The sequence below is a fragment of the Aulonocara stuartgranti genome, assembly GCF_965226115.1.
Source record: "Aulonocara stuartgranti genome assembly, chromosome: 15".
In the NCBI taxonomy this organism is placed as follows: Eukaryota; Metazoa; Chordata; class Actinopteri; order Cichliformes; family Cichlidae; genus Aulonocara; species Aulonocara stuartgranti.
This window is the reverse complement of record NC_138951.1, coordinates 31,072,627-31,084,963: the sequence shown is the minus strand read 5'-3', so window position 1 is coordinate 31,084,963 and position 12,337 is coordinate 31,072,627. Positions and strand designations below refer to the sequence as shown.

Genomic DNA, 12,337 nt, shown 5'->3' with positions numbered 1-12,337 from the left:
AACATAGCATACCCATTTCAGAGCTCTATTGATCTGAATACAAAGTACTTTACTCTTTTAGGAGTTTGTAGTGGTAGAATTTTTTGAGTGTCATTTACTGGAATGACTAACTTCTGAAATCTTTTGTCGCAGATACGGTCGCAGGATAATTATCCTTGTCAACCTAGCTAGCCAGGCTATCTTTGGAGTTGCTGCTGCTTTCGCACCTAATTTCTACATCTACACTGCCCTTCGCTTTATGGTTGGAACATCCATCTCTGGTGTTATCATGAATGCCTTTGTCCTTGGTCAGTGTCCTGCAGTGGTTACACGAAAACAGAAGTTAAACAAGATGCTAAATGTCTTCACTGTTGAAGTGTCAATAGTGCAGATAAAAATTCTGATCAGCACGATATGTGTATTATCCTTTGACCAAGATCATCAACTTATATGAATTGTTGTTGTTCAAAGGAATTAAAAGGAAGTAATTCAAAGAAAAGTTTTCTCACATTACAAAAACATGTTACGTTACCTATACTGGCTAGACTGGTGTGGTTTTAAGTACAGTTTTTGCTTCTCCTTCTTTACTTTGAAGATAAATGAATGTGGTGCACAGTGCTTACAAGATTACAAAGCATGGCATTATAAACCTAAACTAAAACCTGCATTTATACTTACCATTAGATGTTATGAAGGGAGAAAATAGTTTCTTCTCTCATAATTTAACAAGAATGAACACTTGGGCTCAACCACAGTTTTAATGGTGGCACTCCACCATTTTGGCACATGCAGGTTAAATTTGTAAAAAAAAAAAAAGTACTAGAGTACGTGTACAGTGACATTTCTAAAATAGAAAGTAGTTTTAATCAAAGACTTGACTGATGTTTTTACTTATTTATTTTTGGTATATCTTTCATATAGTATTTTGTATTGTGTGTCAAGCTTTGTGTATTAATATGTTCTTACTGCACAGGCACAGAATGGACCGGATCAAAACAGAGGATGTTGGCGGGTATAATCACAGACTACTTCTTTGGCTTTGGCTACATTTTTCTGGCCGGTGTGGCGTATCTCATAAGAGACTGGCGTAAACTGCAGTTGGCTATATCCGCACCTGGCTTCCTCTTTATTTTCTACATCTGGTGAGTGTGGAGCAGCCCAGCCTAGAATTTTGACTAGTTTCCAATAATGATTTGGTAAAAGTATCAGAAAGCAAAGAAAGAAGGGAACTAATCAACAACAGACTGAGTTTTTGAACACTGTGGTTCAGAAAATAAAACTACAGCCAATGCTCACTGTTGTGATTTATATGAAATTCCTCACAAGCCAGTGTGGTCTTACAGAAAAACACGCTGACCCACTTTTGAATTCTTCTTGTTTGTCCCTTACTTTAATACTTTAATACTACAGTCAATAATAGCTGAATTCTACTAAGATGTTTGAGAATTAGGTGATGCGACAAGTCATAGCTTCCAATTAAGGCATCGAGAGTCAAGTATGCGTGTAAAGAACAACTATCTGTAATATATTTTTTAGGGTTTTGCCAAAGTCTGCTCGCTGGTTAATGGCCAATGACAGGACAGAAGAAGCATGGAAACTGATCCAGAAGGCAGCGCAGATAAACGGGAAGCCCCTCATTAAAGACCTGGAGATGTGTCAGGTACAGGTTAATTCTGTCTCTTACACATGAGCTTTTTTTTCTACAGCTGTCATTGTAGAATACAGCAAACACTCGAAACTGACATTGAGTGTTGTGCTGACAGATGTCTGATGGTGGGCCACTAAGCCTACTAATACTAGTCTACTGCTACTACTCATGGTCTTACTGCACACTAAGGTCTCTATGTCAACTCATTGAAAAATTTAAGAGACCATAAAAATTTAGTTTGTTCATCAAAGATCTAAAAAGCTTTTTTTTTCCTATCACCAAATTTTAGGATTAGCCTATGTGACATAGATCTCAGAAGATTTCAAGATTTAAAAAAACAAAACAAAAAACAGTTTGTCACATTCTAAATATTTAGATACGTCTAAAGCTGAGATTATTCTGTTACTGGACTCTTGGTTCTTCATATTGGTTAGACACTGCATTTGTCTTTTTGGTCTCCCTAACATGCACAGTACTGCAAATAAACTGATGATGTCTGGAATCCTATCAAATTTAACAGTACCATCAGGGAGGCATCACTAAAACCTTGAAAGTTCGAAAATGTTGAAAAAACGAATACATAGCAAATTTAGGAACCACCGAAAGGAAGTGAGAAAACATGTTTTTTTCATTTTGGTGATAGACTCTTAAAAAAATAAGTTTCTCTTCCTGTCGTGAGCTGAAATTATGGAACTTGCCATTTCATGTTGCTGACTAAGCAGTTCTTAGTATCCTTAGTAACACATGTAGCACTGGCCTGATTAACAGTCCCATCAAATTAAGTAGCTTCATTAAGTAGCTGTCCTACATGAGTGCTTAGATGATCATTATAGATTTCCAGATATTCATTTCAGCTTTAAGTAAACACCTAACACAAAAATTGCCAAATTCAGTGAGCAACAGCTGCAAAACTGTTTTGCCAAAGCGAACAGTCTTGGGCCTTACAGATGAGAGACACGTGAAAAAATTTCCAAATGCAATTAAATCTGTCTCTCTCTCACTATTCTGGAGTGAGCTTTGGCAAACTACAGCAAATGTTATTTTTTTATATGAGCCTTATGACAACAAAGAAAATGGTATTATTAACTGTCACAGTGTGCGGATGCAGACTGTGTGGAGTGAAGAGGAGGGCCCAAATGCAGACACGCAAAAACAAAACTTGATTCTAACAGAAAACATGCCGTTTATTATGGCATTATTGAGCAGTACAAAAAATAAAAGGGCAAAAATAATTTGAAGCTAAGCAATAACCTAAAACTGGGGAAAACTTGAACGAAAACATGAAGCATCCTAAACATGAAAAAACCTGGCGAGGACAAAATAAACATGCAAAAAACCTTAAACCTGACAACTTGGCATGAATCCACAAAGACCTGGAAATATGGCATAATGCGGCAGGACAGCAGACGATCGGACAACGAATGAATGAAGACTCAAAGATCAAATGAATGAATGAAATGACCTGGGATCATGGCATTAACTTAGTTTTAAAAAACACTTCCCTGGTGGAAGAGATAAAGTCTTTGTGGTTGGTTGCTAGCCGATGTTCAGTTGCTGTTTGCCCCTGTAATGTATTTACTACTCTGTCATTTGTAAGTCACCAGTATCCTGCAAGGAGCCACTGCTGAAAAAGGTTATCTCGCCTACCTGCCCAATTCGCATCAATAAGTGGTTATTTTCTCATCTTCACCGGAAGTTGCTGAAACTCATTGACTCTGTGTGATCTCGTTACTCCCTGTGTGAACAAGACTTAAATGGTGCTCCTCTGATGCTGATAAAAGAGGACGAAGGTGCCAAGTTGTCCCCACTAACTTGTCACTGAACGTGGATGTAGCCACTTTAAAATCACCCACTGCTTTTTGCACTTTGTTTTTTGAAGCCTGAATAATACTGTTTTGGAGGATTAATTGACAAGGGGGTAAAGTGCTCAGCTATCAGTTTGGTTAAACTCTACAGCATTATTTAGTGCTAGGAAGCTTAATAATACTTCCAAGTCTAGAAAAAAAAAAGAGGGTTTTTTTGGTTCTGCATAGTACACTGCACAGACATGATGCCCTTAAGGTTCTTTATTAAAGTTGCAGTAGGCTCTTGAAAGTGTACATTTTCCTGGAGTCAGATTAGAAAAAAAATAAAACTACAGATTTTGAAGGTGTTTTGTTTTCATCTTTTTTCCTTAATGGTAGTCTAAAAACTAGCCAGTTTGGCTAGTAAATGTGCTCTTTGGCCCTGAGATTAATGGGGTGTCTATAATGCAGGGCATTTCAAGAGCTTTTAAATTCCCCATTTTGCATGTGTTTGATCAAACGAATATGGAAGCCCGTTTCCGCCACCAAAAAAAACCCTAAAAACAGGTATCCATAACTCGAAATTTCGAGTTATTTTCTTGAAATTTCGACTTACTAATTCGAAATTTTAACTTGTTAACTCTAAATTTCGAGAAAATAACTCTAAATTTCGAGTTATGGATCCTTTGTTTGTTTATTTTTTGTGGCAGAAATGGGCTTCCATAAACGTATATACACTAATATGAACTTTAGAAATATCTGGCTTGTAGAGAGAAGTCTGCCTCTGAAGTTACCCAGTTTAACATCTATGCATCTTGTGGCGCTTTTCTTCATCTTTTGTTAGAACTGAATTTGTCCTATAGAATATGCAAAATATAGTCATTACTTACACCTCACAGGTTTTAAAAGAAAACTTGCAAACAGAATCTCTTTTTTGTTTGCTCACTCTCATCTGCGGTTTCAGCAAAAAACATATGGAAAACTACAAAAACCACAGGCGTCTGGCCCATGAAATATCTCTGACTTTATTGAATGTGCAGTAAATCCTTGTGTCCCGATGGCAGTCTAAGGTTTATGTGAACCAGCTGCTTGGATGGTCATATAACCGCACATTTCCCATTTTTTTCATGTTACAATGCAAGAAATCACTGACTAAAATTTCAAGCCCTGCTCATGGTCTCAGACACTCACAGGTTTTGTCAAAAGTCTGTGTGAATCAATTTCAGACAAGCACACATACAGCGTCATCTGTCAGCAGGAGCCAGCCGTCTTTCACCATTACTGGAAAAGTGCACAGGCTCAGTAAAAATAAAACACAAATCAACTACTGGATTTGCACAGAAGCTCATCTCAATGTATTTTTACACCTTGTGCATTTCTTTTTTTATTCAGTACTAAATATAACTGTTTCCACACACACAGCTCTGCTAACGTGCTGCTCATGCTACGCTCTTTATACAGACGTGGCTTTCCACTCAGCTGTAGTGTTGTAGGTAGGAAGGTAATTAAACACAGCTTAGAGCAGATATCATTAAAGCACTAGAAGCAAAGATAAATAATGTTTCATTACAAATGAATGTCAAGGATAGTTTTTATTAGCAGTGAGAATATTCCCTCTATGACACTGCTATTCTATTTTTATCCTCCTCTGTTATTCAGGAGCCACTACTTATTTTCATGTGTTTTTTGATAAGTGGGTATCATTTAAACATGCAAACTATTCAAACAGAACTACTGAACATATTTTGCACCCTCAACCACAGACACTGATACCTATTGTCTTGCTTGTTTCACAGCAGGTCTGTAAAACCGAAGAGAAAACTGTAGCGAAGAACAAACACTCGTTCCTTGACCTTGTTCGAACACCAAGAATGAGGAAGCACTCTCTGATTGTCTTTTATCTGTGGTGAGTATAAGCACATGTTTTTTTCAGTCAGAGTCAGACTGAGCACAAGACTGCTCCTGAGGGTTCACGCTTATCATCCACATCCCCACCTCTGCATGTCGGCCTTCAGTCCTGTCTAAGGGGACCTTTTAAACTCTCAACAGGGGCTGAAGAGTCTGTCTGAAACATGGATTTGGGAATGCAATAAGGACAAATTAGTGCTATAAGCTCAATCAAATTTCAAACAACAGAAAAAATGACCATGGGAAAAACAAATGAGTAAGCTTGTCTTGCTTCTAAATACTTGAGTCTTATTTATCCAGGAAAAATGTAACATCTGAACAAAATCTCCATGTAAGACCTATTTGAATTTGAACCCAAAACAAACAAATAAATCAAACTTATTTGATATACTTCATAACATGGCTGAATATTAGCACTTAGCTCATGCTAATGCCAGCTAGCTAATTTAGGTAAATCTATTTCTGGGACATAAAATGAAATTTTGGCTAGCAAAAAAATACTGGGCTTAAAATAGACTTACAGTAGAAAGAGAACAGCTGAAGTAGCAGTCAGGCACCTAAATATTTAAGGTCGAACTGTGAGCTTATCAGCTAACAGTAGTGTTGGCTTGCTAATCTATATGTAATGCACTTTGATAGCATCTCTGGCACATCTTTGCTAACTGATGTCACACAGGTTGCGAAAAACAGCAAGCCACAACTAGCTGGGATGTGCAGGCCATGAACCAAGTCACAGAGGGCTTATCTATAATCAGTGAAACACTCATTAGCTCACTGGGTTAAAACAACATTAAAGCTGGAAAAACCACACCACACTGTGTGCACAGTTTTACTTTTGGCCCTAAAAAGATATAGGAAGCAGTTTGGAGTTTTGTGCCTCTTCAACATTCCCTGCAGTCTAGAATTTTGCTTTTTGACAGTTTGTTTTTCTGCCTCTAATCTGATTATGAAAAGCTACAGTGGAAGCCTGCGGAACTAGTTTGATTCTACTTACAGTTGAGGTGAAGCATTAAGACTTATATCGTTCCTAAGGGCTAAATGTCCTGTTAAAATTATAAAGGATGTCCTGTCATATCACATTTTTCATGGCTAAGGATGAGTGCCTTTGGTTTTTGCACCACGGAATTCTCAAATGTGAATCCATCAGTGCAATAAGGGGTTTATTCACTGCAGCCCTGCTAAAATATCCATGTTTACAGATAGTTCTTACTGACAGTCAGATGAGGAACAGTTAACCCTGTGTTTTTTTATACATATTGCCCTATCGCACAAGCATCACAGTCATCAAATAGCTTTTATTGATGCATTTCCTATTAATTGAAATGCGGATGTTGCTTTAGTCCCTGTTCCTGTCGAAACACGAGATAGTCATCTGTGCCAGAGCAATAAAGTCTTTGTTTTTGTCACTTCAAGCTTTTTCCATTTGCTGTTTTGATGCTATAATCAGGATCAGCTGACCTTACTCTGCATTTCTTTCATACTGGCCACATATCTGGCGTGGATGGTGATTGCTTAATTGTACCAAACAGTGAATTGTACCAAAGTGGATTTGCAGTGTTACTCCAACTATCCTTAAATCTACTGTGAATCAGTGTGTTGTAAAAATAGTCCAGCAGGCTGATTTTTATAGCCAGTAAATGTAAAAACGATGCGGAAACTACAATGTGCAGAAGATGGACTACAAAATGCGCATCTTAATTCACCACAACTTGTTCTACCCCCATTGTTTTATGTGGGGCATTTAAATAAGAACCACGGCTCAAAGTTATGTCAAACCTCTCTGTCTAAAAACTCTTCACTTAGTCCTCCTGCTCAGTGTTTAGAGGCGAACCCCACTTAGTGCTCCTCAGTAACACAGTAAAAATGAACTGAACCGTCACTTATCCCTTGTGATTATCCTAAAGGCTGCAATACAGCAAAGTGCATTACTAATTTAAACCAAATTATACGGAACCTTAAACAGACTTTGATCAGTTAACAGAGTTCATAATCTTTAAAGAGCAATTCTACATTCTTCATGCAGCAACAACCTAATGAGACGTGGTTTTCCTTCCAGTGTTGTGATGTTCAGAGATCAGTCTTGCAGGTTATAAGCAGGTTATGAGAAGGAAAATGCTGTTTACAGTTCCATGAGTTGTTCCACTTTGTTTATGCTTTAGATTCTTTTTCTCGAGTTTTCGAATGGTCAGTAAAGATAAAGCGGTTTAGTTGGCTGTGCTAGGAATTTAGCTGAAGAACTTACATGCTTGCAAGAGAAAAAAACGGGGGTTGAATCAGAATAATACAAAGCGACCAGTGACCTGTCGCCGGTGTCACAAATGACATTTCAGTTTGCTGCCTCTTTCTATTGTCAGATTGTGAGAGGGGAAAAAAGAGAATTCTGGGACTGCATGGCACTTCTTTCCTTAGTATTTAGTAATAATAATAATAATAATGGATTGGATTTATATAGCGCTTTTCTAGGCACCCAAAGCGCTTTACAATACCACTATTCATTCACTCTCACATTCATACACTGGTGGAGGCAAGCTACAGTTGTAGCCACAGCTGCCCTGGGGCAGACTGACAGAAGAGAGGCTGCCATATCGCGCCAGTGAGTTGGATCAGTCACTTCTTGGTCGCTTATCTCACTTAGGAGTCTTCCTAAGCAAAACAGACTACTGGAACACACCCAAAGACTGTGTGCACTCCAGGGAGATGAATCATATGGCATACGTGAACTTGATCAGAGAACAAGAGTGAGAAACAAAGGCGCAAATTGAAAAGTCAAAAATCTCCATAAAGATGTAACTGCAAAATAAAAACTAAAATAAGAAGTAACTGAAGGGGCAAACAACAGCTTAGACAAAAAGGAAAAACAGGAACGCACACTAAGGGGAAAAACACTAATGAACAGAACAAGCTAAACTCTCTGTGAGGCTTTGCTGCTCATTACTTAGAAAACCAAGTGAACCAGCTTTGATTTGGGTTTGTTTTACACTATGTAACTTATTTTGGCATCATCCTGTAGGAACTTCAAAGACTAACAGCAGTGGGAATTATCTCATTTTTCCATGAACAACAAATAATACATTCAAAGGTATCAAAGGAATGACATGTACCATGACATTTCCCTTCAAGCAGAAGCGTTTCTTTCTTTCTTTGCTCCTACATTCTCAGGTTTGTCAATGTCCTCGTGTACTATGGCCTGTCCCTCAACATTTCTGACTTTGGAATGAATATATACCTGACTCAGATGATTTTTGGTCTGGTTGAGATGCCTGCGCGCACAATCACCCTGTTCACCCTGAACCGCTCCCGTAAGATCTCCCAGCTAGCTTTCTTAGCAGTTGGAGGCACTGCCTGTCTGCTCACCATCTTCATCCCCGATGGTATGAACACACGCTCAGGACAGCTTAGCTGGACTGTGCATGATTAACTCTTTGCCCTACTTGTTCTAAAAATGTAGTTTACAGCTTTTCTCGCCATCCTTTTATCTTCTTTTAGATTTGTCTGTCGTCAGAACGGTCTTGGCCATGATTGGAAAGTTTGGAATCACAGCCTCTCTGTCTATTATTTATGTGTATTCTGCTGAGGTGTTCCCCACTGTTATAAGGTGAGTGTTACCCTCCAAATACCCGGGAGTCTTACAACACAAAGAGTTCCTTCACTATCTAAAGCTAAACATGTTCTGGCTAGCAATTTCACTTAAACAGGCTGTGTTATTATCAGAACTGTGGAGTCTTCTAAAGGCAGCTGCTAATGGTGCCACAAAAGCAGTTTGACGAGGCAGTCAGTGATTGTTACCTAATGGTATTTTTATGGAAACACAAAACATTTTGGCAAGTTGTTTCTGGAATAATTTTCCAATATACATATATATATATATATATATATATATATATATATATATATATATATATATATATATATATATATATATATATATATATATATATTCAAAGAAATCGGAACATGACTTTTGGTGTTTCTTTGTTAGCTCATCCAAAAATCCAGTTATTCGGCCCATGAAGAGTTCTTTCATTAACTACATCACTATATCAAAGCCTGGGCAAAAGGCTTATCAGGCTTATAGAAAAGCTTCATTAGCCCAAATACTTACCAACAGGTTTTAGATGTATGGCACACCGGATTACTGGTCGAACTGTCTGCAGAGCAGTTTTGAGACTTGTCCCATTATGATTAATGTTGAAATTGTTTACATTTATTTTTTTCGGAAGTGCTAGATTAAATTTAATACAGCAAGGTTTAGGAAAACTTAAAAAAAATAACTCATGATACTTAAAGTGTCTCACTCATCTGACTAACTAGTGTTAGTGTTAGAGTTGGTTTTGCTAACGAAGTTTAGAATGTGGTTAAAACGCTGCAACTTTCCTGTTAAAGGCTTTCCTTTACATCAGGCGTATCAAACATAAGCCCCGGACAGACTTCTATTTGGCTGACAGGATGCTGGAAGAGGAGGATGACAGGAAAAATGTGAAGGAGGACATAGATTATGGACTGCATTTGGGTTATGTTTGATAGCTTTTTTATTTGTGCTAACATATTTCTTTCAGCTATTATATCAGCATTTCTTTATAATGTAGAAAAACTGAGACATACTATTATTAAATAGGATTTAATGTATAGTTGAACATATTTACACTGGCAGGAAGAGACTTTAAGGCCAATAAAGAGTTTAACATCCCTACTTTAGATATATGAAAATCCCACAGGACTGAACCTTATTATAACTAGGGCTGCTCAATTAATCGAATTTTAATCACGATTACGATCTGGGCTTTCAACGATCATTAAAAATGACTGAGCCGATTATTAGCCCCTCCCTCATGCTTTACTCTCGCGCTGCTCCGTGTGGCAAATCGAGCGCACCTCTCTGCATTTCGAACACGTGTCACAACAATTAAGATCAGCGGTCTCCAACCTTTTTTGCGCCACGGACCGGTTTATGCCCGACAATATTTTCATGGACCGGCCTTTAAGGTGTCGCGGATAAATACAACAAAATAAAACTAGTACCGGTACCGAAAAAAAGATTTATTCATAACACACGTGAAAAGACCCAGGAAAACCGAGTAAATGATAAAAACGATAACAAAATAACGCTAAAAACCCTGAAAACCATACATTTCACACCTGAGCCTCAACTCTTGCGGCCCCGGTACCAAACGACTCACGGACCGGTACCGGTCCGAGGCCCGGGGGTTGGGGACCGCTGATTAGGGATGGGTATCGTTTTATCCGATACCGGTGCCAAACCGGTACTTTTGAAACGGTGCCGGTGCTTAAACGGTGCTCAAACCGGTGCTTAAAGAATGGAGAACACAAAATTGGTCCAAAAACCTCTCATGTTCAGCTGTTTTTTTTGTAAAAAGATAACAATGTTAGCCTTTTCTGCAGCTATAGGGCATATATGATATCACTCTTGGCTGGAAGCAGTGCTTAAACAATGGAAAAAACACAAACTTTGTCCAAAAACCTCTCATGTTTAGCTGTTTCCCTCTTTTTCTTTGGTCCTTTTAGCCTTTTTGGCCAGGGTGAAGGGAGTATCTGCCATCAAACAAGAAGACAGCCGCATGTAGCTAAGATGATGTTTGCTAGTTCACCTTACATGCATGAATGTAATAACGTGGTTAGCCTACTCAACGTAAATTACACACGAACAACATTAAGCTACTCGCGCAGAGAAGAACGGCTGCTGCTGCATCATCATCCTCATCATTTCTGCTACACTGGCAAGGCTAGTGGCCAGGACTCTCCTCTTCGGGTTTTTGGGGGATGTTGCTAACTCCGGGTCCGATAACAGGCACCACACCCGCAGTAGATGTGCACGGTGTGAGGTCTCGCAGCAAGCTATCAAATACGGCGCATTTCTCGGCTTTTAAAAAAAACACTATGCGTCGCCAGGTGTTTCATCAGATTTGAGGTGTTACCTCCTTTGACAGTATCACAGTATCAGCTTAAAGCACTTGTTGCAGGCTGCTGAGTTTGCATATTTTGCTGTGAAGTACAGCCAGACTTTGACCGCTTCGCCTTGGGCATTTTTAATCTGTAGCTCTGCTCTAAAAGAACGTACGTACCTGGACCCACCTACTATCCTCGGAAACGTAAAATGATTGGCTAGAATCTAAAGTGTATCACAGCTCAGGGAAAAAAAAGCACCGAAATAAAGCACCGAAATGTGCGCTGCTTTTCGGTCTGGTTACTACCGTTTATGTCAGAACCGGTGCCATAATTGCACCGGATACCGGTACCCATCCCTACCGCTGATTAAGAGGACCCGAGGGAAGCTCGGAAAGCTAAACAGAAGTTATTTGGAGAGGAGAGTGACTGCCGTTGGTTGAAAAGAGAGGTAAAAAAACTTCAGTGTTGTGGAATCATTATGGGTTCGCAGAGTCGAGACGTGGATCAAGTAGACACAGTGTGTAAACTTTGCTACGGTGTCGTAGCTGCACCACAGAGCAACACTGCAAAGTTCACTAAACATAGATGTTTACATTTTTCATTTAGTTCTTATATTGCAAACATTTAAACTGTTATCAGTATTTGCACACTATTTTATATTATTTTTTGACAATCTTTAAAGTCATTATTCAACACATTGTTATTGTTAAATAAATATCGTCAAATAATCGAGATCTCAATTTCAGTGAAAATAATCGTGATTATCATTTTTGCCATAATCGAGCAGCCCTAATTATAACCCAAAACCGACCTCCCTAACCCTATATAGGTGTCTGGTGATCTGGTGAATTTAAGCACTTATAGATTTACCTTGTTGCCATAAATACCAACTGGAATTATTGAGATATCATTAAAATAATGTCTTTATGATTATTGCTGGCTGTATCTTAATCCTGAGAATGCTGTTGCCGTGTATTACAAACATGTGTTCATTCTAATGCATAAGCAAATCACTATATCTACATTAAATTGCAAGAATCCAGCTTTGTTCCATTTACTAAGATGGATTCATGCATGATTTACATTACATGTTTGTTATTAAGAGTGTTCACAG

The 12,337-nt window shown here is 38.5% G+C and overlaps 2 protein-coding genes across 4 annotated transcripts in view; one reads left to right on the top strand and one right to left on the bottom strand.

Moving 5' to 3' along the window:
• Positions 1–12,337, bottom strand: part of ccn6 (cellular communication network factor 6) — a gene marked incomplete at its 3' end in the record, with an annotated part of 68,208 nt that overhangs the window by 15,003 nt on the left and 40,868 nt on the right. The window lies entirely within an intron of this gene.
• The window catches only part of LOC309689139 (solute carrier family 22 member 6), a 31,743-nt gene that overhangs the window by 11,491 nt on the left and 7,915 nt on the right, over positions 1–12,337 (top strand). For 2 of the 3 annotated variants that reach the window (XM_082505348.1, XM_082505346.1), the window contains 6 exons: positions 133–287; positions 953–1,121; positions 1,516–1,639; positions 5,208–5,317; positions 8,479–8,690; positions 8,806–8,914. In XM_082505348.1, coding sequence (XP_082361474.1) covers positions 133–287; positions 953–1,121; positions 1,516–1,639; positions 5,208–5,317; positions 8,479–8,690; positions 8,806–8,914 — 879 coding nt within the window. The remainder of the gene's footprint in view (positions 1–132; positions 288–952; positions 1,122–1,515; positions 1,640–5,207; positions 5,318–8,478; positions 8,691–8,805; positions 8,915–12,337) is intronic. The other variant, XM_082505347.1, reaches the window with a different exon arrangement.